The sequence below is a fragment of the Xiphias gladius genome, chromosome 23, assembly GCF_016859285.1.
Source record: "Xiphias gladius isolate SHS-SW01 ecotype Sanya breed wild chromosome 23, ASM1685928v1, whole genome shotgun sequence".
NCBI lineage: Eukaryota > Metazoa > Chordata > Actinopteri > Istiophoriformes > Xiphiidae > Xiphias > Xiphias gladius.
The window spans coordinates 20,273,423-20,300,791 of NC_053422.1; the positions used below are offsets into that span (position 1 = coordinate 20,273,423).

The following is a 27,369-nucleotide window of genomic DNA, read 5'->3' on the forward strand; positions in this document are numbered from 1 at the left end:
GTCACACCTCATATATCATGAATGAGTGTGTGTGTATGTGTGTGTGTCCATTCACTTTCCCACTCCTTGTCTCCTAAATGGTATGAAGTAAGTCTGATGCCAAAGATCAACCGGGACGGTTCCTGGGTCCATCGCCCTTCCTCATAAATTCACCAAAGTGCACATGTTCCATCAGGCCCAGTCCATTCAGACCACACACAACCACACACACACACACACACACACACACACACACAGGTCCCTGATGAGTGGCGTCGAGCTGGTAAGGATTTCCCTTTGGGCTATGCTTGCCCACAGTAGCAGGACACTTTAATGATGTCACATTTTAATGATGTCACTCTTGCTGACCTTTGCCTCGCCCCAATCCCACGCCTCAGTGGGTCTGTGGGTGGTTACACTGACTTCTGTGTGCACACACTAATGTGAGCAAAGCTGGGCTGGTCATTTATAGGTGGGTATGAAATTTAAAAGTCTCCTAAACATTAAAGCAAAGTTTCCAGAAATATCATTGTTGTCTAGATGAAAGAAAATTACATTACAGTCTAATTTGCATTCTCCAGCTGCCTGCAGATGACATTGCTAACGGTGATAGGATGGATGGTTCTGGGCTGGGTGTGTGTCTCACTGCAGCTGTGTATATCAGTGTGTGTTTAGTCAATAGAGTGTCACAGTCTTATAGCATGGGTCTCAGTTAATTTTCCTAATCTCCACCTTGAATGTGTTTGATAATGGATGAAATTGTCAAATAATAGAACACTACACTGGGTGTAAAAATGTAAATAGCCTCCTCACTGTGAGGCAGGACCTAACCTTACATCTGCTTTGATATTGATTTCTGGTCCTATACAATTTAGCCGCCAGAACAATGACTTGAAGATCTGTTGGTAGGACATTTAATCCCTTCCACCTTCCCTACCCTGCCCCCTCTGTCTCTCTCTCTCTTTCTCTCTCTTGCCTTTGCTGCTTATATGTCTGTCTGATTGTGTACAAGCTTGTGTGTGATGTGACCCCTCTAGCCCCGCTGAATACTGATGCAGTTCTGTAACATAGAGCTCACAGCCTTTATTGCCGCCGCTGATGAGAGCAGAGGCGAGCCTGGTTGCTTGTGCCAAGGCAAACGGCCTGGGGCCACACTTTAGGACCCCAGCATAAAAAAGACTTAGCCCAGCATACCCCAAGGTCCCATTCATTATTCACGAAGAAACACTCAAAATGCAGAGCCCCGCCTCGGCGTATAGCACAAGAAAGATAATGTCTATGTGTTTGTATATTGGGGTGGTGGGTGCTTAATGGCAAGCTGTGAAGTTGGGGCGAGTCACACTCCTTATCCAGCAGCTGCTTTCATCCCCTGATTAGCTTCTTATTAAGTCTGCAGCTCCATGAAAATTTAATGAGAATTTAATAAAGAATACCCAAGATGTTGCTACTGTAGGATGATTGCAAAAAATATCCTATTTCTCAACTGCAAGATACTGTAGGCTCCTGGATTTGAGCTGCTGCTCTGACAGATGTACTGTGTGTGTGAGTCATTCGGTGCACTGCTAGCCTGCAGGCTAAACAGTGTTTGACCTTTCTGCACTTTATAATGGGATACATTTTTGAGGTTTGATAGCTAATTCCTGTGTCCTGCATGTCGAGGAGGCGTCGTCACTTGAAATGCTTCCTGTTTTGATGATAAGGTCATTGCAGATACAGGATTTCAGTCTGTACTGCAGCACTCTCGTCTTTGATTCATTCTAGCCTTGAAAGTGAGGAAGATGAAAGGGACTGCACCAAAGCAGAACAGACAGACAGATAAAGAGGGAGAGACAGCTTTTGTTTTGGTGGTGGATTATAATTCTGTGTGCCCCTGCTCCCCCCCCACCACCACTTCTACATCTTCAATTTCTAAGAGAATACCAAATAACAAGCATTTGAAATGATTCCTCTTGGTATTCAGCTTAGGGCTGGCAGGAATCAATCCTTTTCACCACCTCTCGTCTTCTTCTGTTTCGCCCTGTCCTGTGTTGTGTCTGTAGTCAGATGTGTGCCACGCCGATGTGTTAATGAAGTGTGAGAAGTGAAGCAGTAACACGTCTCGCCCATTTCACCCTCAACTCCCTATGGGGAGTGTGGGGATACAAAAAATCATGCACGCACACATACATTCGTGCACAAAAGAGTACACACACACACACACACACACACACACATGCACGCACAGACATAATCGCACACTCTGTCTGAATCTCATGGGGCTGATCCCGGAGAAACCAGGTTAATTAGCTTGTTCACTCCAGATCTTACAAAGAGTCATGCTCTTGAGATGAAGAGAGCTGCGTTGTGCTCTGTTGCTTTGTGTGCAGCTAATAAAGCCTAATAAACCCTTAATCATATGGCTGGGTACCAGACCAGTAGGTAGCAGGGCTTATTCAAAATTTTGATTGATCTCCATTGTTGCTGGTTTGGAAATCATGCTATTAACGGCTGCTTATTCTGCACAGAAATGGTCTTTATGTCTTTATGTACAGAATTCGTGTGTGTGTTCTTGTTCCAGGAAGAAAATAATTGCTGACTGATGCATATCGTTGATTATCCTGGAAGGAATGATAATGGCGAGTGAAAAAGAGTGCGAGAACGGACCTGAATTATCCCCCAGCCTGATCCTTTGACGCAGGCAGCTCAGCACAAGTGCTGTAATCCTCTCCTCTCCACATCTAACGCTAACAAAGCATTTACACGACACCATGCTGCTCACGTCCCTACCTTCTACCTGGAATTACTGCACAGCACTTACACAACTAGATTTCCATGCAGTAACGCCATTTTGGGTCTGTGTGTCTTACACAACCCTCCAGTGCAACCGGATCGAGCCTCAGTTGGTTTGTTTGTTTGTTATTTTTGGGGTTTTTTTTCCAACCCTGACAGGATTATGTGTTGTATAGAGGTTAGCCAGGGTTCTCCTATTTTGGTCTTTGCTTGTGTCTGTACCAGTGAGACTCACTCTATGATCTTTTTGTTGACCTACTTAGAGCAACAAACCTCCATTCCCAGACTTCCCCCCTCACAATCATTTCTTTCACTGGCCCCTTCTGTTATGCGTGATAGATGTTGCATGCTCAGGCATCTATAAATACATTCAATATCCTCACAGCCCTCCCTGTGTTTCTGGCCCCTCGTGCACAGTTTTCTTTCCAGAATCAATGCATATCTATGTTTCCATCCAATTGGTTTGACATCCAATTCTATATTGCATGCTGAAGGGTGTTACTGTGATTCAGATTGGTGAATAGAAACAGATAAAAGCATTGTCATGCCTGTTTTATTTTATTCGTACGTACACACATCACAGCAGCCGGCCAACAGGCTTGTCTGCATTATTACTGGTGATGGATGTGTGTTATCTCGAGCAACCCTCGGATGCATCAAGAAGCACTGACCGGTCTGTGTTAGACCTGGCTGGCCACAGGATTTATGGGTTTCATATAGATATGGTCTGCTGATGAAGCTGTGTGTGTGTGTGTGTGTGTGTGTGTGTGTGTGTGTGTGTGTGTGTGTGTGTGTGTGTGTGTGTGTGTGTTTATGAGAGAGAAAGAGAGAGAGAGAGAGAGTGTAAGTACACATTTGATCACCCAAATCACCAGCCTGCTGCTAATTCCACTCCACTTTGTACCTATCGATGCTCATGTAATAAAAATGTGATCTGATGAAAGCGAAAATCATTCAGGTAGACACTGCCCACCTGCAGCTCTGCTGTTAATCAATTTGTTCCCTATAATGAAATTCAATCTGAAAATTCAAACATCATTCCACCAGTGGCTGATGTTGAATAGATGGCCTTGTCTGGTTTGAATACGTTTGCATGAGGAAAAACTCATTTAGTGTAGCATTCCATCACGTTACTTATAGTTTCAGTTCACTGGCTCTCCACTGAGATGATTGAAGCACATACCTATGTGTAAGCTCGTTAAACGGTATCCATCAATTACTGTTTCTCCTCAGTGACCAAATGTGTTGATGATGAAGAATGGAGAGAGGAGAGAGGGAGTGGGGGAGACAGAAAATAGAGGAGTAGGAAGGACAAAAAAGAGAGAGACAAGCTTTGACTCAAGAATGCTGGCTGCTAAGCCGATTCCATTCGATTCACACCAGTGACTTTGGCTTGATGGTGCTGGGGAAGACACCATTGAGTGTGTGTGTGTGTGTGTGTGTGTGTGTGTGTGTGTGTGTGTGTGTGTGTGTGTGTGTGTGTGTGTGTGTGTGTGTGTGTGTGTGTGTGTGTGTGTGTGTGTGTGTGTGTGTGTTGGGGGTTTGCACATGTCTCTGTGCATTCACGGGGTCTATACATGCAGGTGTAGAAAGAGAGATAACTACATAATATGGTGTGTCAGTGGGGCTCTCCCAGGCTGCAGTTAGGTCGGAGTGTATCTTGTCTGTGATATGGTATTTGTTTCTAGATTCAAAATCTGATTAGGATTGGCCCCCCCACCTCCTGTCATTATCAATGCATGGCCGCAAGACTCCCTCTGGTCTCATCCCTGAATGTGGCTTTCTCTCCAACAATTAAATGAAACAAGTGGAAGACACACATACACACGAAGACACAGCGCTTCGTCATTTCCACCATGCACAGCAGCTTTATGTGAAGAGATGAGCCACTCTACGGGGAGTCTATTGTCTGAAGTTGTGTGCTGCACTGAAGTGCACACACTCACCCAGATGCAGTAGCAGGGTTTCACTCTATTGCAGCACTCTCTCTGTCTGCTGAATTACAGCTAGCATCAGCAACTAAGTCTGAGAGCTATTGGCACACACACATACACACACACGCATGCACACACCCCTCCGACTGCCGCTAGAGATGGAAACGGTCTCCATAGCAACATTCCTATCTCCTGTTCAGCACTCCGCCAGTAGCAGGTCCACAGAGGGCGTGGGGGGTACAAAACAACAAGCTCTCTCTCTCATTCTCTCTCTATCTCTGTCTAATATTATTGTCACTGTTAAACAGAGGGCCAGCCTCTGCTGTGGTGTGTGTGTATGTGTGTGTGAGACAGACATTATGCTGTGCCCTTTTGGCCCGTGGCTGTATAATAATTACAGTCACCATTAGCCTCTCCAAAATCCAGGCAGATGTATGTCTTTGAGGAGGAGAGGAAAAGCTACCTTAAGGGTAGGTGTCTGTTATTTACTTTTTGGTGGAACTGTAGCTATGAGGAGACACTGAGAAAGGTTGATGCAGAATAAATGAAACAATTATATCGTATTCTTCTTATCTTATTCTCAGAGTTATATTTTTGTTATCATGTTAATGCACTGCACAGATTGGAAGTTTAAAAAGTAGGCCGTGAAGTACATGGTTTAAAGGTTTATGAGTGCGTTTTTTTAATGAAGGAACAAGAGAGTCACTGAGCAGCATGGGGCGTTGCAGCCAAGAGGAGAGAGATGAATAGCATTTTTAGTGTGGTGGAAGTGTGCTTTAAAAAGCACGAGTGCAATTAAATGACACATATTGGCCCACTTCAATAAGACAAGGGGCTGAATTAGTTGATATCATGCAGTGACTCATCCAGTGGTTTGTCCTAACCCACATTTCACCAAACTGAGGTATCTATGCTGGAGAGTTCTCTGTGGGTCTGTCACAAGATTCCCCTCCTTTCCCTGATGTGTTTTCTAGAAGTCACTGTACCAGACCTCACTGAAGGGTCTTTGTTCTTGTCTGACTTATACCTTGACAGCTTTGTGCACGTCCCCACTGACATTTTCTCCCCCGCTCTGCTCTGCTTGTTGTGTTGCAGCTGACATTATCTCAACGGTGGAGTTTAACTCATCGGGGGAGCTGTTGGCCACCGGGGATAAAGGAGGCAGAGTGGTTGTCTTCCAGAGGGAGCAGGAGGTAGGAAATGCCAACAATGCAATGCTAATTATGCTGCCCTTCTGCTGAAAGGATTTGACAGCCTTGAAACATTAAAGTTGGATTGTTTGCTTTCATATAACTAGCAGCCAAATGGGTGTATTTGAAAAGGACTGCAATATCTTAAAACGACAAACATCAAAAATCTCTTTAACCACCAAGAGGCTTTGGTTGGACCATCATTACAAACTCATGTTACATGGAGAAGCATTCAAATGTATTCTGAATTGTAGTTAAGATCCCAAGGTTTCCAATGATACCAAATCTTTCATGCGGAATTACAAACACATGTAGAATTTTACATTTCATACAATGGAGAAGCCATAAAAATAGTGCATTTTTGAGTTGAATGTTCATTCAGTATAAATGTGGCATATACGGTAGCTGTAATCGAGTGCTAGAATAAGCAAATGAAAAATTGATATGAAATCTTGTCAAAATAACTATATAAACAATTTAAGTGGATTACAGAGTGTAAAATAAAACCAGTGATGTTTTTGATATCTTGTTAAAGGAATGGTTTGAGATTTTGGAAAATTGGGAAAGTTGTGGTTTTAGAGGTTCTGTTTTTTGCCTGTGGATAGCACAAGGCTAACTGTTTCCTCCTGTTTCAAGTCTTTGTGCTAAGCTAAGCTAACCGGCTGCTGGCTGTAGCTTCATATTTAACGGATGAACACAAGAGTGCTATTGATCTTCTTTTCGAACTCTTAGCAGGAAAGCATATTTCCTAAAATTTCAAACTATTGCTTTAAGGAATGAAACTCTCCAGACCAAAATTGATGTAAACAATACTTAAATCTTCTGAAATTAACAGCAAACATGTCAGTCTTTAACTGTTTCTCCCTCACTTCCTCCTCATTCAGAGTAAGAGCCAGCCCCAGCGTCGAGGGGAGTACAATGTTTACAGCACGTTCCAGAGCCACGAGCCGGAGTTTGATTACCTGAAGAGTTTGGAGATTGAGGAGAAGATCAACAAGATCAAATGGCTTCCACAGCAGAACGCCGCCTACTTCCTGCTGTCCACCAATGGTCAGTCACTTAGCTGAGGTGACCCTGCTACTCTAGGAGTTAGCAGCAAAATGGTCAAAGGAACCATAAATCTATGACAGAGTGTTTGAATGATGGTGTAGTGTTGTTGTTAGTCACTAAAAGTTTCAACTAAAGGCATGATTCATTCCTCACTTTGCAGAATGATCAGATGTACAGCTGATATTAAAGGAGATGTTATTAATATCACATGAAAATGTCTTTCTCACTATTTCTGTGAACATATTGGTGTTTCGCTTGACTGAGCAAGTGCCACCAGCAGAAGCGTTTCAGATTGAACACTTCATGCAGGGCTACCACAGCAGGAACACACACACACACATACACGCAAATATACAGTATCAAAACATGCACCACCACACACCATACATGCACACTAGTTGAAAGAGACACGTACACATCAGCACAGAGACATCTTGCAGATTGTGGGCTTCATGCATGGCTGCTACAGAAGTGCTAGCGGTGGCTGGAGCAGATGGTGGAGGGCCCTGTGGCGATGGCCTCGCTGCTCTGACACCAATATTCACAGTGGAAATTAAAAGATAGAAAAAAATGCAACAACCTGACTGCTGCCACCATCCCCTTCACTGGACTGAGAGGGTGGGATGTAACTGGTGTTTAGGTGAAGCAGAATTGATAAGCGCCAAGAAGGCTTTTTCAGCAGGAGCGTATACTGCAGCAGGGAAATTGTAGTCAACTTGTAGATGGATATCAGTGGCACAGGAGCCGCCATTCATCATCCCCACTGGCTCCTGCCCAGCTACATGACAGAATGGCTGCCCAACCCCCTGCATCCATCTTGTATCTGAGAATCACAGTAGTCAGCCATGATCTAACTGTATTTTGTGTTTCTGTGTGCTTGTGGGTGCGTTTGTGTCATGCATCCCTCCCAGACAAGACGGTGAAGCTGTGGAAGATCAGTGAGAGAGACAAGCGTCCGGAGGGCTACAACCTGAAGGATGAGGACGGACGGATCAGAGACCCGTCGACCATCACCTCGCTACGGGTAAGAAGTGGTCTCACAAAACTATCATGTCTAACACCTCCAGAATGTCACATGTAATCTTGTAAATGGCCCTATGCCTTGTCTTGCTGGTGTGTTAAAAATTTTACTGTTGGGCGTGGAGGCAAATGGCAGGTTATGACCTGACGGCAGGGAAAAAAATCTGAAAATTCCTGATTAATCTTGAATGGAAACAAAAACAAAACATTTCAAGCTGCAGCCTCTGGTACCTTTCAGGCTTATTTTAGAGATAAAGGTAGAATATGGAAACTTATAAGATTGTGATTGTGAAGTGTTAATGTTCTATAAATGTAAAATATGAAAACTTCCAGTCACTATTTCGATAAGTATTTTATAAAAAGTGGATCATTCTTAATCTTCAAAATGCACCATGAATTATAGTGCTGTAAAAGTCATTATGTTCCCATTGCAGACACTGAATTCAAGTTCCCCATTTATTCTTTTATTTCTTTGATATCTTGATTTTATATAAATGACATACTATAGAAAAGTATCATCTAGCAATTTCTTAAATGCAGTTAAGAAGAATAATCTAAATAATTTCACATTTTGTAAAATATGTTTTATCTTATTGTGTATATATTATATTAACTTTTATCTTGTTAATCGTGTTAAAAGAGCTCCATTCCAATAAAACCTTAATCTCCTCCTAACCAATATATTAAGATATTCCCTTAAATACCACACTGTATTTAATTTGGTTAACTTTGGACAGAGCCCGTCTGGCTGTTTCCCCGTTTCCAGTCTTTACGCTAAGCTAAGCTATACGGCTGCTGGCATTAGCTTTATATTGAACACACAGACATGAGAATTGTTTCAGTCAATCAATCATCTAACTCTTGGGAAGAAAGCAAATAAGCGTACTTTTCAAAATGTCTAACTATTCCTTCCAAAGAAATTTAGCAGTCTAGAAAAAAACGAATTGGAAGGCCAAAGGTGCCAAACTTTTGAATGGACCCGTCTTTCTGGAAAGGCATAATGTTATTAGGCACTTTTCAGAGCAGACATTTTGACTTGTCATGGTAGCTGCATGATGCCAGGACCCTGAAACTGAAACAGCTAAATTGAATTCAGTTATTAATTTTATCACTTGCACACATGCTTTTCCCATGTGATACTTCAAAACTGATCTGTGACAAACGCCCACCTTTAGTTTGCACATTGAGTAGTCTGAGGTCTAGATAAGACATATTCAGACAAGCTGAATAAGTCAACATTTAGCATTCAGTCATTATTCTATGATAGCCTTTAATCCTGCATGAACATCTTAGAAACACATACCACTATATATCTCTCTAAGTCAATTCAGTTTCTCTTTTAAACATCCGCTGAATATCATATGCCCAGTTTCAGTGCTGATAAATGACAGTCTGACACCATCCAACACGCTATCTGTGGGCAGTTTAGAACTGAGACTGGCAGAAGAAAGTGAGAATGAGTGATCGATATGTGCGCTGAGGTGAAGACCATGAACGGATCATCCTCTCTCTGTGTCTCTCATTCTTATCACTCCACTACCACTTTAATTTTCACACAAAGCAGGCGGGCACATGGACACTGTGTGTGTGTGTGTGTGTGTGTGTGTCTGCCATAGTAGATTAGTGCTGTGTTCAGCGTGTCTCTCCCTCTTTGTCTGACTGGCCAGGGGATCATAGCAACCTGGAGGACAGGCCGGGACTGTGGAAATCCTGTTTAGAGGCTGTGAAATCTGTGCAGGGCGAGAAAGCAGAGGAGGAGAGGGAGGAAATCAGAAATATTAGTCCAAAATGTCGCCAAAAAAAATCAAACAAAAAATGTATGATGTTACGTTTATTGTTCAGTATCTCCTTAAAACATGAATTGTGATGTGCTGCTTTAAAAGGAGAAACTGCTTTTAAATTCTGTGTTGTAGATACATTTCAAAGAGTATAAGTTACTTTTTAAAGAAGGAACATATTTATTTAAAATATTCTGTTTTACATACTATAATATTCTGTTTTACATACTATAAGGAAGAGGAATTATTAGGTTGTTGCGAAGGTGCAGGGGCAAGCTGTACAGTGTAACTGTCAGTGTTTGGGGGTTATGGGTTAATACGGTCCGTGTCTCTCTGGACAGCCAGTGAAAGACATGGAAATGAAGTGACACCCATGGAGATACAGCAGCCTGCTGGGCTGCCATGTCTCTCTGTCAGTGCCAGCAACAGACGAGAGAAAAAGGGAAGAAGCAGTCGATTTGTTCTCCTCTTTCCCTCCCCTCCTTTCTCTCTTTGTCTGGTTTTTATCTGGCCAACGGGGGGCTGCATGCAGACTGGTGCTGGGTGTCTTTGAAGCCCAAGCAGCACTGTGTAACTGTTTGTGTGTGTGTGTGTGTGTGTGTGTGTGTGTGTGTGTGTGTGTGTGTGTGTGTGTGTGTGTGTGTGTGTGTGTGTGTGTGTGTGTGCGCGCTTGTTTTACTATATTTGGGGGACCTGAAAACCAGGAGCCCACTACACTTGTGGGGTCCGACAGCTTTGTGGGGATCAAAATGCTGAACCCCACATGTTTAAATGGCTGTTTGAGAGTCAAGACTTGGTTTTAGGGTTCAGGTTAGAGTTAGGTTTAGGTTAAGGTTAGGGTAAGGGGCTAGGAAATGCATAATGTCAATGACGGATCCCTGCAAATATAGTAAAACAACAAGGTGTGTGTGTGTGTGTGTGTATGTGTGTGAGAGAGAGAGAGAGCTCGTCTTAATTCTGCAGAGTTAAGTTATCATTCCTCAGCAGGGCCAAGCGATGCCCTCGAGGAATCTCTCTTTTCACCTCCGTTGCTTTCTCTCGATTTTTTCTCTTTCTCTCACACCCAACAAACGAGAGAACACGAGTGACTCCTTCAGCACTTACACGAGACAGATAGAGAGAGAGGAGGGGCGGGTGAGGGGTGATCACTGAGTAGCCATGTAGCAAACAGATATTCACAGTCTGATTGAACCAGCTCATCAAACAGCCCCGGAGCCCCTCAGTCGCCGTCTCTATTTCATTAAGATTTATGCAGTAAATGTCATATGAATCCCTGGAGTCATCTGGTTGTCGCTCGCACACACACACACACAAACACACACACACACACACACACATACATATACACACAAACACTTGCTGTATATCCAAGCACACAAAAATTCATGCACACAATGCACCAGCTTCAAAGTACATAAGATAATGTATTAGACAAAGCCTTCAAGATGGATCTTTTTTCTTGCATATTTTTCTGTGGTTCTTTACATTTCCTTTTCCGCTTTTCTAATTGACCTGTCTTCACCAATAGGTGCCAGTGCTGCAGCCCATGGACTTGATGGTTGAGGCTACAGCCAGGCGTGTGTTCAGCAATGCCCACACCTACCACATCAACTCCATCTCTGTCAACTCCGACCTTCAGACATTCATCTCCACTGACGACCTCCGGGTGAACCTGTGGAACCTGGAGATCACCGATCGCAGCTTCAGTATCCTCTTATTTGTGTCTTTTCTGTGTTTAGGAGCTATCATCGTTTGCATAAAAATGGGTGGAAACTAACCCTGTTATTCAAACCTGTTTATACATTTTCAGAGCTAGAGTTCACAACAGTTGTGATTTATCTGAGTGTTGTCTAAGCTGTCCACTGAGGGAATCATAAAGGTCCACAGTAGCTGTCTAAAAGTGCGACTTTTTCCTTAGTGCCTGTCTCTCAGACATTGTGGACATCAAACCAGCCAACATGGAGGAGCTGACGGAAGTGATCACTTCAGCAGAGTTTCATCCCCAGCAGTGTCACACCTTTGCCTACAGCAGCAGCAAGGGCTCAATACGCCTCTGCGACATGAGACAGGCCGCACTCTGTGACAAGCACTGCAAATGTGAGTATCCACACAGCACATGATGGGAAAAATGATAAAAGGGTTAAAGGAAGAAAATAAGCCTACCAAACACTTATCTTTACGGATCTTTCTTTCATGTAATGCCTTTTATTCTATTTTGTTAACTATTATTTTTTATTCTATGGAACCACATTATGTTTGTTGTTAATAGCGGTAGAATGGCTGTAGCCTAGATTTCAGAAATACTGAGGTCATGAGTCCAAATTCTTCCAGGAAGCTCCCGCGAAAAAACAAACAAGCTGTGTTTTCTTAGTTTCTTCATAAATTTGATATTTAGTCTATAAAACATTAGAGCCAGTCTTAAGAAACCCACCGTATGTAACTGTAGAAACTCCTTTTCAAGGCCATGAAAACCTCCCAAATTCTCTGAAACAACCTCAAGGACTTGATCTCGGTGTCCTCAACAGCAGCTTGGTAGTAGTATCATTATTATGGTCAGCTTTAAACAAAACTGGGGGGATGGAAAGAGGAGAGAGTGCTGCCGGCTCATGTGAAATTTAAAATTTATGCCAAAGAAAAGACTGATCAAACTGTGAAAACAAAAACTTAGATATACATACAAGATGGTAGCACCAACACTGCAAATTCACACTCATTTTTTCTGCTTCAGCACCACCTTTGTCTGGCAGTGACATCCAGACTCCCTCCTGCTCAATATGCCAGGATTGAAAACCCGTCAATAAATCTCTCTCTCTGTCTCTCTCTCTCTCTCTTTCTCTCTTTCTCTTTCTCTGTGTGTGTGTGTCTCAAACAATGAATGGCGTTCTCTAAAGCTTAACATCACATGCATACACTTTGGTCGAATGAATAATGAATATATTGACATTTTTTTCTGAAAAATCAATGGCTTAAGAGCAATCGCATTAGTCCCTCGTGGACACACCTTGTTGTTCAATAATGTCAGTCATTTCCTCAGACATATTGATGCGTTCACTGGACCGTGCGCTAACACAGCCGGCCTGTTGAATTTCACATGAGCATTTGAGGTTTAAATAAGAATCGGATTTGGAAAATTTATGAGTAAATTTCAGGTTGTGGTATTCACAGCTGCCCTGTGATAGTTTGATATTGACATATTGATATGGTATGTACCATTCCTTGACAGGTGCTCGCAGTGCGCACACACACACACGCACACACATAGACACACACACACACACACACACACACACACACAGAGCAGGCAGGTGCTGTCGTTACCCTCAGGACAGGCCTGTTAATGCCGACCTACTGTCTCACTGCGTGAACATGTATGCTCGGAGCGATGTATCCTTTCCTCCCACACACACACACAGATCCTCCTTCCCTTGATATGCACGCACACGCAAACCTTCCCGCAGCTCCTACGTGAACAACAAAAACACACAATCGTACTGTATCCCCTCCCGTACCTATAAATCTGGGAGGCTGCTGGTATCAATCAGCATTAGAGCGAGGATGGATGGATGGAAGGATGGATGGATGAGGGATGGATGGAGGATTGCCAAAGCGCTGAGCCCCAGGACAGAGAGAGAGGGACCGAAAAGCCCCCCTGCCAACTCCCCAGGGACCCTATTATACACCCCTTGAGTGAGAGGGGAGGGAGGGCAGGGATGCACACACATGCATATAAACATGTGCACACTGCACACGCCTACTTATACACAAACTCTCATTCACTGACACACACACAAATCCAGCTGGGCTCAAATGGGCCCAGGACTTTGACATTGATTTGTTTTTCTTATCCCTTCCTCATCCCCCCATTTTTTCATCTCTCATGCCGCATCCCTTGTTAGACTCCCCATTGACACAGCACACAGCTATTCTCCAGGCCTCGGTTTGGGAGGAGGGAAGGGACGGAAGGGATCAGAATGGTGGGGGCATTTTTGGAGAGATGAAGAGGAGTGAGGGGTGGGAGGGTGGGAGGAAAAGCGAAAGAGGAACAATACCTTGACAGCTAACGATGGAATGCCTGGCTCTTATCCCCAGCGTGTTGGCCTGCACACAGATCAGCAGCTGCCAAAATCAATATGAATCATAACCAATATTTACCCAGCATGCTGACCCATAACTGTCTCTCTAAACACACAGAGAAATAATCCTGTGAAGAGATGCAGCTGCTGCAATAAACCCCGCATCCAGGCATTGTTGTGGCTGGTATTGTTCGCTGATGACGACCCCCACCACCCAAACAAAATCTGCTTTGTGTTTTCTGGCTGTGAATGATTAAAAGACTTGCAGAATGAAAAACGTGTCTTTTAAGCAGCGACCTCCTATGGTGTAAAAATGTGTTTTCTCTGTCAGAAGATAACTGCTTTTTGGCTCTTTTCTGTCTTAGACTTTGAAGAGCCAGAGGATCCCTCCACTCGCTCCTTTTTCTCTGAAATCATCTCATCCATCTCAGACGTGAAGTTCAGCCACAACGGGCGCTATCTGATGACAAGGGACTACCTCACTGTCAAGGTGTGGGACCTTCAAATGGAGAACAAACCACTAGAGACATACCAGGTATGGTTTCATTATGCTTTTATGTCCCTGTTGGACAGCTAGAAAGCCTCCAAAGATAGTTCCCAGCTGGTGAAATTGGTAAATAATGGATAGGCCCGCATCAAATCAAAATTTATTGATTTCAGACTAATCACTCAACATAATCCTGTGTCACTGTCACTGTGTCATCCATAGCAATTATCCCAGGAGGGCTTATTGAGCCGACTGTCCATAAGGGAAGACAGATAGTTTCGGTGCTGATGCAACCTGAAGGGCAAAACCTCCCATTGTGTGGTCACAGGGGTCAGATCCACACTGTCTGATCAGGGGAAGCCATCTTAGGGCAGGTCATGATTGATAAGGCCATCAGCTGGGCTCAAGGGAGTCTCTGTCCAATCCCACTCCGCCTCCACCTGCTACCTAACATCTCAGTGTAGGTCAACAGGTCTAGAGGGATTACTGAAAGTGGAGCATATGGTAGTGCGGCTTATGGATGTGTGGCTGACCACTGAAGGGCAACGTGGCAAACTTTAGATGCTTGAAAAGTATAATCATAATCCACTAAAGAGTTTAGAAAATCTTGTTTTTTTTCTGTTTTCAGGTTCACGACTATTTACGGGGCAAGCTTTGTTCTCTGTACGAGAACGACTGCATCTTTGACAAGTTTGAGTGTGTCTGGAATGGATCAGACAGGTGAGACTTCTTACCCATCCATCCATCTATCCATCCATCCGTGCATCTATGTATCTCAATAACCCTCCACTCTCATGTTTTCCTCCTCAGCGTCATAATGACCGGCTCCTACAACAATTTCTTCCGAATGTTTGACCGGAACACCAAACGTGATGTCACACTGGAAGCGTCCAGAGAAAACAGCAAACCCAGAGCCATTCTCAAGCCTCGCAAGGTACAGCAGTTCTCACCAATGCAACTTAACCTATATCAAGTCAAGGACAACTGGATTTGCTGTGTTATTATGCCTGAGACCCCCTAGAAATGTCTTCAAGAATAGGACAGGAATGTTTTTCTAAGTAATTTTTCGCTCAAATATGCCAAAAAAAAAAAAAAATCAGTGGTTTTACCTTCTAACGTGAATATTTGCTGATTTCCTTTGTATTCTATGATAGTAAACTGAATATCTTTGGGTTTGGGGCTGCTGGTCAGACTAATCAAGAATGAAGTAATTGTTAGGGGCAGCCCTAAAAACAGCAAATCTACTTGTTTTAAAATTAGTACATATAGATATCATGTAACCTTGATGACTGGGAAACGTAATAGAGAAGCTACCTTATAATTAATTGAAATTATCCAGTAATTGCATATACAAAATACATCTGCCTTAACAGTAACAAAAAAATTTATGTTCTAGATGTGACTAGTAACAGGAAAGTGACATGATAAATTTTAAAACTTTGTCCTTAGTAGAGGCAAGCATTTGTTAAATTCAGACAAAGCTGATCAACCTCAGATGTTTAACTTCTTTTGTTCTTTTGACTTTATCCTTTTCGCAACAAATTTGTGTTACGAGGGGAGGGGCTAGAGAACAGATGAACCAAGGTGCAGACACAGATGAGGAAACAGGAATAATGTAAAGGATATTTATTGCAAGGTATGGATGGGGAAGATGGGGAGCAGGGCTAGAGGCTGAGAACCAGGAACTGAGGCTTGGACAGGGACAGTTAGTGGCCAGGGTAGCAGGTCCGGAGTGGGATCCGAGGGGGGCTGAGTAGTGCAGGGTTTCCAGGGCAGAGAGGGAGGGCTGACCGTATGAAGGGCAGGAGACAGAGGCCGGAGTCAGAACAGACAGGACCACAAGGGAGACAGAACAGGAGAGTACATGAGCACTGAGGAAACAAGCAACCACAACTGAATACTGAGTAGCAAGACCAGTAACATATTTGGCTCACAGCATTGCTCCATTGATCAGTAGAGTCTAGAATCTGGCAGCACAGACATCGCAGGGCTGAGTATTTATAGAGGTCTTGATTATGGAACGGTTTGCAGCTGGTGGGGTCCTGCTCTGACTCCAGCGCACCTGTCTCCACCCGCACAATCGCGTACGCCCACACATGGAGAGAGAGGGAAAGAGCCACTCAGGGAGTGGCAACAGGTTAGGGAGACACTGGCTGCGTTTGAAAAGTCCAAAAATAAAAAGTCCTTCCCTAACCGCTTTTCCTTGACCTCGATGGAAAACGTCATGAGGTGAAGGATGGATGTGAAGGAGAATTCTTAAGGACTTAGGGAAAGACGACCGCAGTGCTAAGAGAATCGGGCTGCACTTACACTAGACTACGTAGATATGTAGCGACGGATGATATTGACGTGCAAGGAATTGTGGGATGGCATTATCTCCTTTTCTTTCGTAAAGGGTGGTCCAGTGTAGCCTATGCTAAAGGAGATAAGAAAGGAAGCACTGAAGCTCCTTTCCTTAGCATTTAGAGAATTTGACCAGCTCTTATAATGGCTGCCACTAAGATAGTTTTGGGTCTTTTCACTCAGTTAGGAACCTTCCTAAGCAAAAAAAGCCTTGTTTGACCGCTGACATTGAATTAGATGTGGAGGAGCAGATGTAACAAAATTGACCAGCTGGCTGTGTATGTATGTGCCTACTGTGGCCGGTAAAAAATAAAATAAAAAAATAAATAAAAAGTGGTGAACACAGAGAAAAATCATCACCTGACTCTGCACATTTTTTTTTTAATCTATTCAGGGCATTTTAACATTTTTCATTTTACAGCCGGCAACTTTACCGTTTCGGTTAACTCTCATCACCAACATTTCTATCCACTGCAGGCCGCTGTTTTCAACAAAAAAAAAGCTATGAGAAAAGCCTCTGTACTGAAGAAAGACAACTTTATCAACTAGCTAGGGAACACGTTGGCGCCTTTAGCTGCTACAGAGCCACGTATTTCTCTCAGGGGTTAGTGGAGACCAAAACACGGCAGAAAGATGAATGGTTATCACACTTACTCGCTGGATGGCCAGAAACATAAATGAATGCTCATGCTGCTCCGTGTCTCCCGGATGTGCAAATATCCAGGACTATGTGCGAACACTTTTGCCATATCTACTTTATGAGGTGAAAATATGTCAGTGTTGTGTTTGACAGCTTCTTCCGCTGCCCCCAAGTGGGCAAAAACAATCACTTAATACTTCTTTAAAATATACTGCTTCAAAATCATATCCTAACGCCTCTTTATCCCTACTGTCGTCCTCCAGGTGTGTGTAGGTGGGAAACGCCGTAAGGATGAGATCAGTGTAGACAGCTTAGACTTCAGCAAGAAGATCCTTCACACCACGTGGCACCCACATGAGAACATCATCGCGGTAGCTGCCACCAACAACCTCTACATCTTCCAAGACAAGGTCAACTAAAGGGCAATCTGCCCCTGCTGACCCCTGGCCCTCGCACATGTGAGGGGCTGCAGGGAGAGTTAGGGTTGGAGAAGGGGAGAGATGGAGCCCTCATCTACATCCTTCTCCTCCTCCTCTCCCTACGTCTTGTTGCTGCTGGTCTTGAATTTTGCCACTCGGCTAAGGAAGTGCAGAGATTAGTATCCAGTGACTGAGGTGGGAAAGTGGACATTATGAATTTTGGGAAGCAGGAAACTGATACAACCTGGATACAACTTGAGGAAAAGGATTCCTTGAAATCAAGAATGGACTTTCATTCTTCAATTTGACTAATAATTTAATTTATTTAGCCATGCGGACAGCTGAAGAAGTGAATCTTGTGCATTTATGCAACAAGAGGATTGCTGCATGAATACCGTGATGTAGCAGCCCTCTGGACCCTGAAGAGAGGGGCTGATGTGGGCACACTCAACATAAAATAGAGCACACAGACAGAAACCAAGCCTACGTGATGGTGGCTCACTGCCACGTAGCAACAGTGCCCCCTCTCTTTGAGTCTGCTCATGCTACAGTGCATGTGATCAAATCGGACAGTGCGGCCCGCTGCAGAATTCCTACACGAGAGGAAGAGACTGTTAATCTCTGACCCCAGAAACGGAGAGTTTTTCTCTGCCTATGACACGGTCAGTCTTTCTAGCGGTAATTCTGTGTCTCCCTGCTGAGACTGCTGTAGTCTGTAATGTGAATGAAGCCCTTCCAGGCTGTGTCAATGCTTTTATTTAATGCCGTTGTTTTATTGAGTCCTTCTCTCGGTCAGTGAGTCTGTTTTAGAAGCTGTGGTGCCTTCTTTTGGTATGTGGGGGTTCAATGTAGTGGGCGTGGGAGGGGGGGAAGGGGACTGAGTATAAGGCAGGAGTGTGAATGTTTCAAATGAAATGTTAACTTAGGAACTTTCCTTTTTTTTTTCTCTCTCTCTCTCTCTCTCTCCATCTCTTTCTCTCTTTATAAACAAAAACAAAAAAAAAGCTCCACTGAGGTCCCAAGTGGAAAAAGTGCTTGGAGCAGTGTAGTCATAATTAAATTAAAGCACCGGCTACATGCTTGTGAGTTCAGGGGAGGACGCTGTGATGTGTACAAAGTAATTGTTGCTCTTATCACATAGCAGTCAGTCAGATGTCATGAGTTTGCAAAAGACACGACAAAGCCACATTAAAACATTTTTTGCAAAATTCCAGCTGAAAAAAAAACCAAACTATCACTCACCACACTTATTTGGATAGTGCCGAAAATGATCTGTAGATGGTAAAACCGTAAACTTTTCATGTCAAATATTGGCATAACATAATGCTAGCCGAGCTCCTGATCTTGTTTTTGCATGCATCGGATCTGAATCTGATGAAACTGATAGTCTTCAAATCTGAACATCTACAGATCATCTGAGGCACTGTGCAAAGTATTACTTGCTTTCTCTAGAGGGAGCAAGTTTAAAAATTTTGGATTAAGAGCCTGTCCACGTTCCTCCTTTTGCTGAAGATGGGGTTACATGACACAGTAGTAGGTTGTATTTCAGCACTCGGCTCTCTGATCAGTTTGGAGATCCTCACTTGTCACGGATATGTGTTATGAGCCAGCTCCCATAAAGGAAAGCAGTCAAAGGTCTAAACGAACTCTGTGAAATCAGGGAATTATTAAGTGTGATTCCTTTAAACAGTAATGTCTTCTAGACAACTTCCTTTGTGACACTTCTAATTGAAACAAAAAAACAAAAAAAAACTTTTATAGCTCAGAATGTATTTAAATGCAATTAATTACCATGCAGTCTTTATGCTTACTGGACTTTCTTTGAATAAAAAAGAATAAAGATGTGCAAGTTCAAATCCTGCATTGTCAGACCTCCTCTATTATAGGTGTGGACTCGTTGAATATACACCTAAACCTGTATCACGTCCTAAGTTCATTGCTGCTTATGGTGCAAGGGCGCCCTCATGTGGGCGAAGAGTAAGACATGTAAGGGCAGTCTGGCTGCTGCAAGGAAGGGAGACGTGATTTTCATGAACTGGACACAGTTGGTGGTTGATTTCAAACTACTAGCAACTGCCACAATTTAAAAAAAAAATCTTCTGATTATTCATGTCTATTAGTATTATACTCAATTATCATCTTAAGGGCAGAAAAACAGATTTCAAATGAAGGTTGCTGACCCACCCAAATAGCTGGTACAATAAACAAATTGCTGATGGATGCTTTAAATTTTGTATTTCCTGGGTTTTTTTGTAACAAATTTTAAAATGCATTTGCTGTGATGACACTGATTTTGTGCCAAAAAAAATCTTTAATCAGCGTTAAGCATCAATATCTCTTAACTCTGCAAGGAAAACCCTACTGTAATGGCCACCAATTCACAGCCTTTTATAAAAAAAAAAATCCAACACATTCGTATGTCGTACTGTGCACATTATGCAGAGTTTTTCTAATTGGCCCCGTGAGGCTGTGGTCTACGCACATTTTGTCAGCTGGGGACAGCAGCTGTCAATCAAAGAGCATCTTTATAACCAGCCGCAGGAGCTGCATCATTGTGTCTCAGGACAAACCCGGGGACAGACAGGAGCTCCACTGTGATTACTGACTGTCAATCGATACGTTTCTGATACGATTTTTACAACAGGTTTAGATTCAGAGTAGACATTTTTATAGACCTATTTTACCAGTCCTGTCTTTAGACTGCTTCAGTTTTTGGAAAAACTTCTACCCAGAATCTTTTCTCATCTCCTGGCTGCGTTTGACTTTTAGTATCTTTTCTTCTCATATCAGATCACCCTCTTTCTGGAGAGGATGGATAAGTTGAGTGGGAACAATGCGACTGTAAAGAACAGCTCCATAGACAAGTGGTCATTCAATGAACGTGGCTCGTTCCAACACCTAGACCCTGGGGAGCTGAGGGTCCTGGTACCAGCTATCCTGGGAGTCATCTGTGTCATGGGTGTGGCTTGTAATCTCACTGTGATGGTCATCCTGTTCTCAAATGCACATAAGGGCAAACTGTCTCTAATCAACTCCCTCATCTTCAACCTGATGTTTGCCGACGGGCTGGTGCTCGCCTTTACCATGCCCTTCAGGGCTGCTTCCTACTCCAAGGCCAGCTGGAATCTGGGTTGGGTGGTGTGCAAGACAGCCGACTGGCTCCTTCATTCCTGCATGGCGGCGAAGAGCTTCACAGTGGCAGTCATGGCCAAAGTTTGCTACCGCTACGTGTCCAACCCCACCAAGCAGGTGAGCATCCACCTGGGCTCCATCCTGGTGGTGCTCTTCTTCATCTGGCTGTCCGCCTGCTCTGTCGCCATCCCTCACTGGCTGTTTGCTACGCTGCAAGGAGATATCCGCGGGGTGGTGTGCGTGCTGATGGTTCCTCCTGAAGCCCAGGATTTCATGACTGTGTACGTCAAAGTGTACCCCCTGGGGGTGTACTGTGCACCCCTGAGCTTCGCCCTGATGTATTTTTGGAGGGCTTACGGCCAGTGCCAGCGCCGCTCCAGTAAGACTCAGAATCTGCGTACACAGATCAGATCCAGGAAGCTCACCTTGATGTTATTCAGCCTGACTGTGGCTATGGCTATTCTCTGGCTTCCTCAGTGGGTGGTGTGGGTTTGGGAGCATCATATTGCAGAGAAAGAAATTGAAGGAGCTCAGTCTCTCATCTCCTCTCCTCCCGTTCTTCTATCCCTCTCAGCTCAGCTGCTCACTTTCTCTCTGTCGCTAGTGAACCCTCTCATCGTCCTCTCCCTCTCCGAGGAGTTCAGAGAAGGCTACAGGGGGCTGTGGAGGCGCCTCACACTGCGCAAACAACCTCCACCCAAGCCAAAGCCTACACCTCACAACCCTACCACTCTCCAGTCGCCTTGCCCCAGACCAGAGACCTCAGGCCAGCCGAGGGGGGAGAGGAGCATTCGATCAAGCTCAAGCCAGGGTCCCAACAGAGACGTTCAACCCCAGGCGCAGCAAAGTGGAGGACGAGGAGGAGGAGGAGTAGGAGGAGGGAAAGAAGTAGACAGGGTGAGCCTCAAAGATGGGATTGTCTTGCCTGATGTGGAGCAGTTCTGGCACGAGAGGGAGACAGGATCAAACACAGAGGAAAATGATCCTGTGCCGTGGGAGCATCAGAGCAAAGAGGGAAAAAAATAACAACCAACTTCCAGCTGATCATAACGTTACCTTCACTGTAATCCTCAGACAGCAGCAGCTTCATCAGCAGACCTCAGTTGAATGGACTGCTACGCCGTAAATCATTGATATTCTGTCAACTGTGTTTATGATAATATTCAAAGGTAAGAAGGGTGATCAGTGTGGAAATGAGTGTGGACCACAAATAGAGAAGTATAATCTGTATATAACATAAACTTCGCAATATCGTCTTTTTGTTGTTCAGTGAGGAAGAACTAGATCATAATTAGTGTAAGTGTGATTTTTGGTGCCTGTGAATTAAAGCTTCTGGTAAGGATGATGTAAATTCAATCTATATAGTATAGTAGATCTATATATATTTTCAGTTTGGTATATAGTAAATTAATAAGTAAGTCACAGATTTCTTGACATATTTGGACATGGTATTTAAAAGACCAGGGATGCTGCAAGAAATCCCCCAAACGGAACAGACATGTTTTCCATTTTATCAATTAAAACGCACATCTCATTTGGAGGCACAGTAAATTTTAACGCCTTAAATGTGTTCTGCACCAATGTGTAACCTTTTTCTGTGTCGTATATACCCTTTTAGTATTATAGAGTGACGTGAAAGTCTGCAGTTTTTATGTGAAAATTAAAGAATCTGTGTTTCCTGTCCTCTTTGTGTGAGATGTTGTAATCATTGTGCATCTGAATGATCAGTATTTACAATAAAAAATGTAGCTTGGCTGTGATAAAGTTGCCTTGTGGTGTCAAAAATTGATCAGATGAGATGAAAAATATAGAAGCACAAAAGCAGAATAGTTGTTTGTGTGTATCCTTATTCGATCTACCCTGTTTAGGTTGAGGCAAGAATGTACAGTTCTTGTAATTGATTAAATCAGTGACACACACACATACACAGACACACAAGTAAAGTCTTAATGAGATGAATCAGGCATCAGTGGACGGTCTCCTGCTGACATTGGGTCATTAAATATATTTTCATAAGGGCCTCCATTAGAATTGCCAAGGGTTCTAATTAGAGGTAAAGAGCTTTCGTCTGGACTCGTTTCAATGGACTCACCTCTGCGGGAGTCTCATAAGGAATTATCTCGTCATTGATCTTAATACACAGGATAGGTCAAAATCTCAAGGTTAAAGGGATAAACAACATGAGAGGAAACTGTGCCTGAGCTGATCTGTGATCGATTTGTCTCTCTGCTGTAACAGCAAGCCGGTTGTGTTGAACACTGAAGCCACACAAAATGAAATGCTCTAAAAGACCTACCTTGCTAGCTGCACTGACATAACGTAGATGGGTTAAATATATAGTGAGGTCTGCATTATAAAAAGTGAAATGGTAGGAGTGCAGGAGAAAATTTAGGATGTAGCAGTCATCCCGTGGTTACCTAACCCCTCTTTTTTCTCCCTCCCCCTCCCTTATGACATTTTCCTCACATTAATCATTTATGTTGACCTTTTATTGCCAGAAGCAAGTACCTCAATCCAAGCAACACTTAACTATACAACCCACCATCAGTCCCTGGTGTAGTGACCTGGCCGTACACACTGAAGCCAAAAAAGGAATTCACTCACTGCTGGACTGAAATTTTAACCACCACCGTATAAACAGAGAAACGATTAAAGGTCACAGTTCAACAATAATGAATGTGAACACCGATGACCAAATATTGTCCCACTATTTTTAACTACACTGCATGCAACACCCCTTGCATTCTCTAAAGCTTGACATCTCTGCCTCTGGCATTTACCCTGGTAAATGAGCCAGTAAATCTGCAACTGCGGGATTTCAGGGCAGACATCCTTGAAGCTGCTAATCGCTCGCATGCAACTGGTGCAATCCAGGCCATCACACATTTGAGACAATTCGATGCCTTTCAAAGCTCCTACACGACCGTGGTACACCAGCCCAGGTGTTTTCCCATCGTTTGCCTAATAAGGCCAGGAATGTGTGGGGGCACGACGGACATCTCCCTCGCTCGTGAATCGGGATTATTTTCACTGACAAGTGTATTGTAGCATTGTGGGATTTTCAGCAAAAAGTTAAGTCCCAATTCTGTACTACAAACTAGTTGTCATAGTATACCAGTTTTGCAATAAGTACAGAAATATAGTATACCTATAATGTAGTATTCTTTAAAATTAGAATTTACCATTTTGGACAAGTAGGGAATGACAGAATAGATGTGGTGATGGATATGAAACAAACTTCACATTTGGAATGATGATGTCAATTACACCCCAAAAAGCCAGAGCAAAATGCTTTTCCAAAGTATTGACACTTACTTTTTTAATTTTTCATTCGGTAGCAGTCTCGCCATCACCCGCAATCCAGGTATTTATTTTTTTAAGATGTGAGAAGCTCATCCATTCCCTCTGCACATCAGTACACTCTAAAATCAAGCGTTGTCAACTGCAGTATACATAAAAGCTTTTTTGCTCCATTATGAGAATTTTGAAGACACTATATGGTACATACATTTTAAATATAGAATTCAGACACTTAAATACAGTAGTGGAGTGTAAATACAGTGCATTAGGTATCAAATAGGTCGTCGTTTCAGATGTTGCTATTCTTAGTGAGTTTGGTGTCGTCATGTAATTTAACATAGCGCTGTCCAAATACAACTTGAGTCTAGTCAGTGGGTAACAGTTGGATTATTCTTCTGCAGAATGTTTTGTTCTAAAAGAACAAGGAAGTACAAAAAAGTACTTGTATCAATGCTGGGCAATATTTAAGAGTTTGAGGGTTGGACTAAAATCTAAGCACAAAGCAGCGACTGATTGAGAGAAAATAGGTGAAAAAAAAGGGTGAGATAATCAACATTACGAGAGGAAAAACAACTCAGGCTTAATTAGGTCATTAGACAAGGCAGGGGAGCTTTCAGCAGGCGAGATCCTCTCTTTACCGCTCTCCTGGCTGTGCTCTCCCCCCGCTGGGAGGGGAGATGGGGTGTCACCCCTTGCGTTTTATCCCTTAGCCAATCATCATCTCTAATAAATGAAACTCCACAGGAAGTGGACAGGCTAGCTAACACTAATTATGCTCAGTAGGAGAGGCTGGCTGCAATTAAGCCACATGCAAAAACATTTGCCTGCCGATGCCTGGTCTCCCTCTGAGTCACAGCTACCTTCGCCTCTCTTTGGTCCTGTGGAAGATCACCTGGCTTTTCAGTCCACAGAGTGTCGCCCGGGGAGCGCGTGTGTATGTGTGCAGTTGTTTTTGTGTTGGAGAAAGGTTGGTTCAGGGGGTCTGACCTTGGTATTTAGCATCTTTTGATTAGAATAAATCAGAGACCTTTCATCTCACTCAACGATGTGGAGATGTAAAGGACAGGCACCTTTTAACATTTCAGTCAGTTCTAAGAGGGGGTATCATTTAAACCCTTACACTCTCGATTTATAACTGATTGTTTAAAAAGCAGAAGGGAGCAGGTAAATGCACAAAACAGCAGTTAAACTCCTTTGCACTGAGCAAATGTGACCACACACTGAAAGCTGTGGCAATTTAACATCAAAAGCCCTCTCTAGTAACAACAGGCACACAAACACACACACACCCACAAAGTTTCCACCTAAATGTGAATCAAGGAAGTTTTGTGAATGCACCATTTTCATTAAACTGTTGCTTGAGACAAATGCTCAATTGAAAGGTGCTAGTGAGCTTTATGATGAAAATAGTTCAGTAAAGTTCATACAGTACTTTCAGAGTTTTGGTAAGTCTGGCTTTGGTATGCTGCTCTAATCAATAATTTTAACAATATTAATGAAAAGGGTGTCATTTGTAGAAGCGAACCCACGGAGAATTTCCAACCAACTCTCTGGTGTCCTCAGCTGCTTTTTGCATCTTTTAGCTCATTGTTTTGGTTTTTATATTTATTTGAATAATTTTTGTTTCCCAAGTTAGCTATTTTTAACAAGCATGTTAGCAGAAACTATCTCAGTGCAGAGAATTACCAATGAAAAACATGCACTCAGAACTGTGAGTGTTTGGAATTAGATACTATTAAACTATACCTGATTGGCTATAAGTTATAGTGCAAGATGATACTCCTCTTCTTTTTTTTTATAAACTGTATTGCTAAACGTTAGTTCAACATTCCTGCAGTTCTGCAAGATCAGCAGCAGACCCTTTGGCTGTGTAATATTTGGCAGGAGAAAATTTGTTTAAATACTATATCTTTGTTCTCTCCAACTGCCTTAAATGTGGGCGTCATTGTACCTGTGTGCAGGAATTGCTGCTTGCAGCTACACTGAAAGGCTTCACAATTCCTGTGTTACTCATTCAGCGAGCTACTACTGAGCAAGCTCATGGATCTATAAAGTGTTTAAATGCTAGTATTGAACAAGATCATATGTATTGACAAAACACAACCAGTTAAAATGCATTACATTATATTTTTATTTTTCCACGTGTTTATGTAAATTCCACTTGAAGACAGTGTTGCTCAGTGCCTGAGTTTGCATAGGTCTGTTCAGAAGGTAAAACATGGCAGCTGACAGACTGTATTTTCATATTACAGTTAAAAGGATTGATCCTCAGGCAGTCAAATGACCCACTGTTTTTTACAGTACCTCATAATAATGCCATAATTATCACTGTTACAGAGCCTGCAGTCACATAATGAAGTCTTAGGTAAAAGAGTAACTACACAGGATTTTGGTCATGAGGGCACTCCCGCCGAACAGCTTGAGGAACGTCTTTGGACAAAAACGCTGAATCATTCAGTTTTATGGTACAATTTTGGGAAGGTGAACTGATACATGTACATAAAATTGTGGCTCATTTTGCTCCTAATATGAAATTGTCGGAAATGTTGCCTTAGACAAAGACAACTTCATCACTGATTGTCAGTGACAGAAGTAAGAAATAAAAGTTAATGATCACCTTAAAGTGATACTTCACCCAAAATCTTTTTGGTACCAAGATCTCACCCCCTGTAAACATGAAAAGTGACTATTACTAGTTGGTACTTTGTGGAAGGACTTTTTTTTAACTCCTTTCAGGGTTGGAGTATTTGATACTAAAAAGATTGCTAAAAGTGCAACATCACAACAATATAAAATCATAAAAACAAAGATAAAAAAAAAAGAAGAAAAATCTCTGACGTTTCCTGCTACATATCAGACATGTATCTCTCAGCATAAGCATATACTTACAGCATGCATGTAGGGCTTTCACTGGTCCCCATTAGTCCAGTTAAAATCCCATTATTTTTCAATTATAAGAAGCGTAAGCACTTCACTATTGGCATCTTTTCTTAATATAAGATATCCCATTACAGCTGATGCTCTTTAAGAGACACCATGTTTAGTACGTAGGCTACACTGTAAACGTTGATTTTAGTTTACTTTTTGAAAAAATGCTCCTGGAGCAGTGTTTCAACACTGCTAACACACGGAACAATTTCACATCTCCTTTAACATCTGGGACAACAATCACAAAAAACAAAACAAAAGCAAAAGCAAAAGCAAAAACAAAAGCAAAAACAAAACAAAACAAAAAAAAACAAAGAAAAGAAAAGA

General features: G+C 42.8%; 2 protein-coding genes across 2 annotated transcripts in view; both read left to right on the plus strand.

The window, feature by feature from the left end:
* ppp2r2ba (protein phosphatase 2, regulatory subunit B, beta a) overlaps positions 1-19,684 on the plus strand; it is a 47,832-nt gene extending 28,148 nt beyond the window's left edge. Inside the window, exons 2-10 of the mRNA XM_040120431.1 lie at positions 5,778-5,875; positions 6,757-6,922; positions 7,834-7,946; positions 11,249-11,426; positions 11,653-11,817; positions 14,159-14,328; positions 14,909-15,000; positions 15,091-15,214; positions 17,527-19,684. Coding sequence (XP_039976365.1) covers positions 5,778-5,875; positions 6,757-6,922; positions 7,834-7,946; positions 11,249-11,426; positions 11,653-11,817; positions 14,159-14,328; positions 14,909-15,000; positions 15,091-15,214; positions 17,527-17,682 — 1,262 coding nt within the window. The 3' untranslated portion in view covers positions 17,683-19,684. The remainder of the gene's footprint in view (positions 1-5,777; positions 5,876-6,756; positions 6,923-7,833; positions 7,947-11,248; positions 11,427-11,652; positions 11,818-14,158; positions 14,329-14,908; positions 15,001-15,090; positions 15,215-17,526) is intronic.
* gpr151 (G protein-coupled receptor 151) lies at positions 18,266-22,096 on the plus strand. Its single transcript, XM_040120429.1, has 2 exons — positions 18,266-18,344; positions 20,473-22,096. Exon 2 carries the CDS (start codon positions 20,494-20,496, stop codon positions 21,838-21,840), a length of 1,347 nt encoding a protein of 448 aa, XP_039976363.1. The 5' UTR covers positions 18,266-18,344; positions 20,473-20,493; the 3' UTR covers positions 21,841-22,096.
* Positions 22,097-27,369: the final 5,273 nt, after the last annotated feature.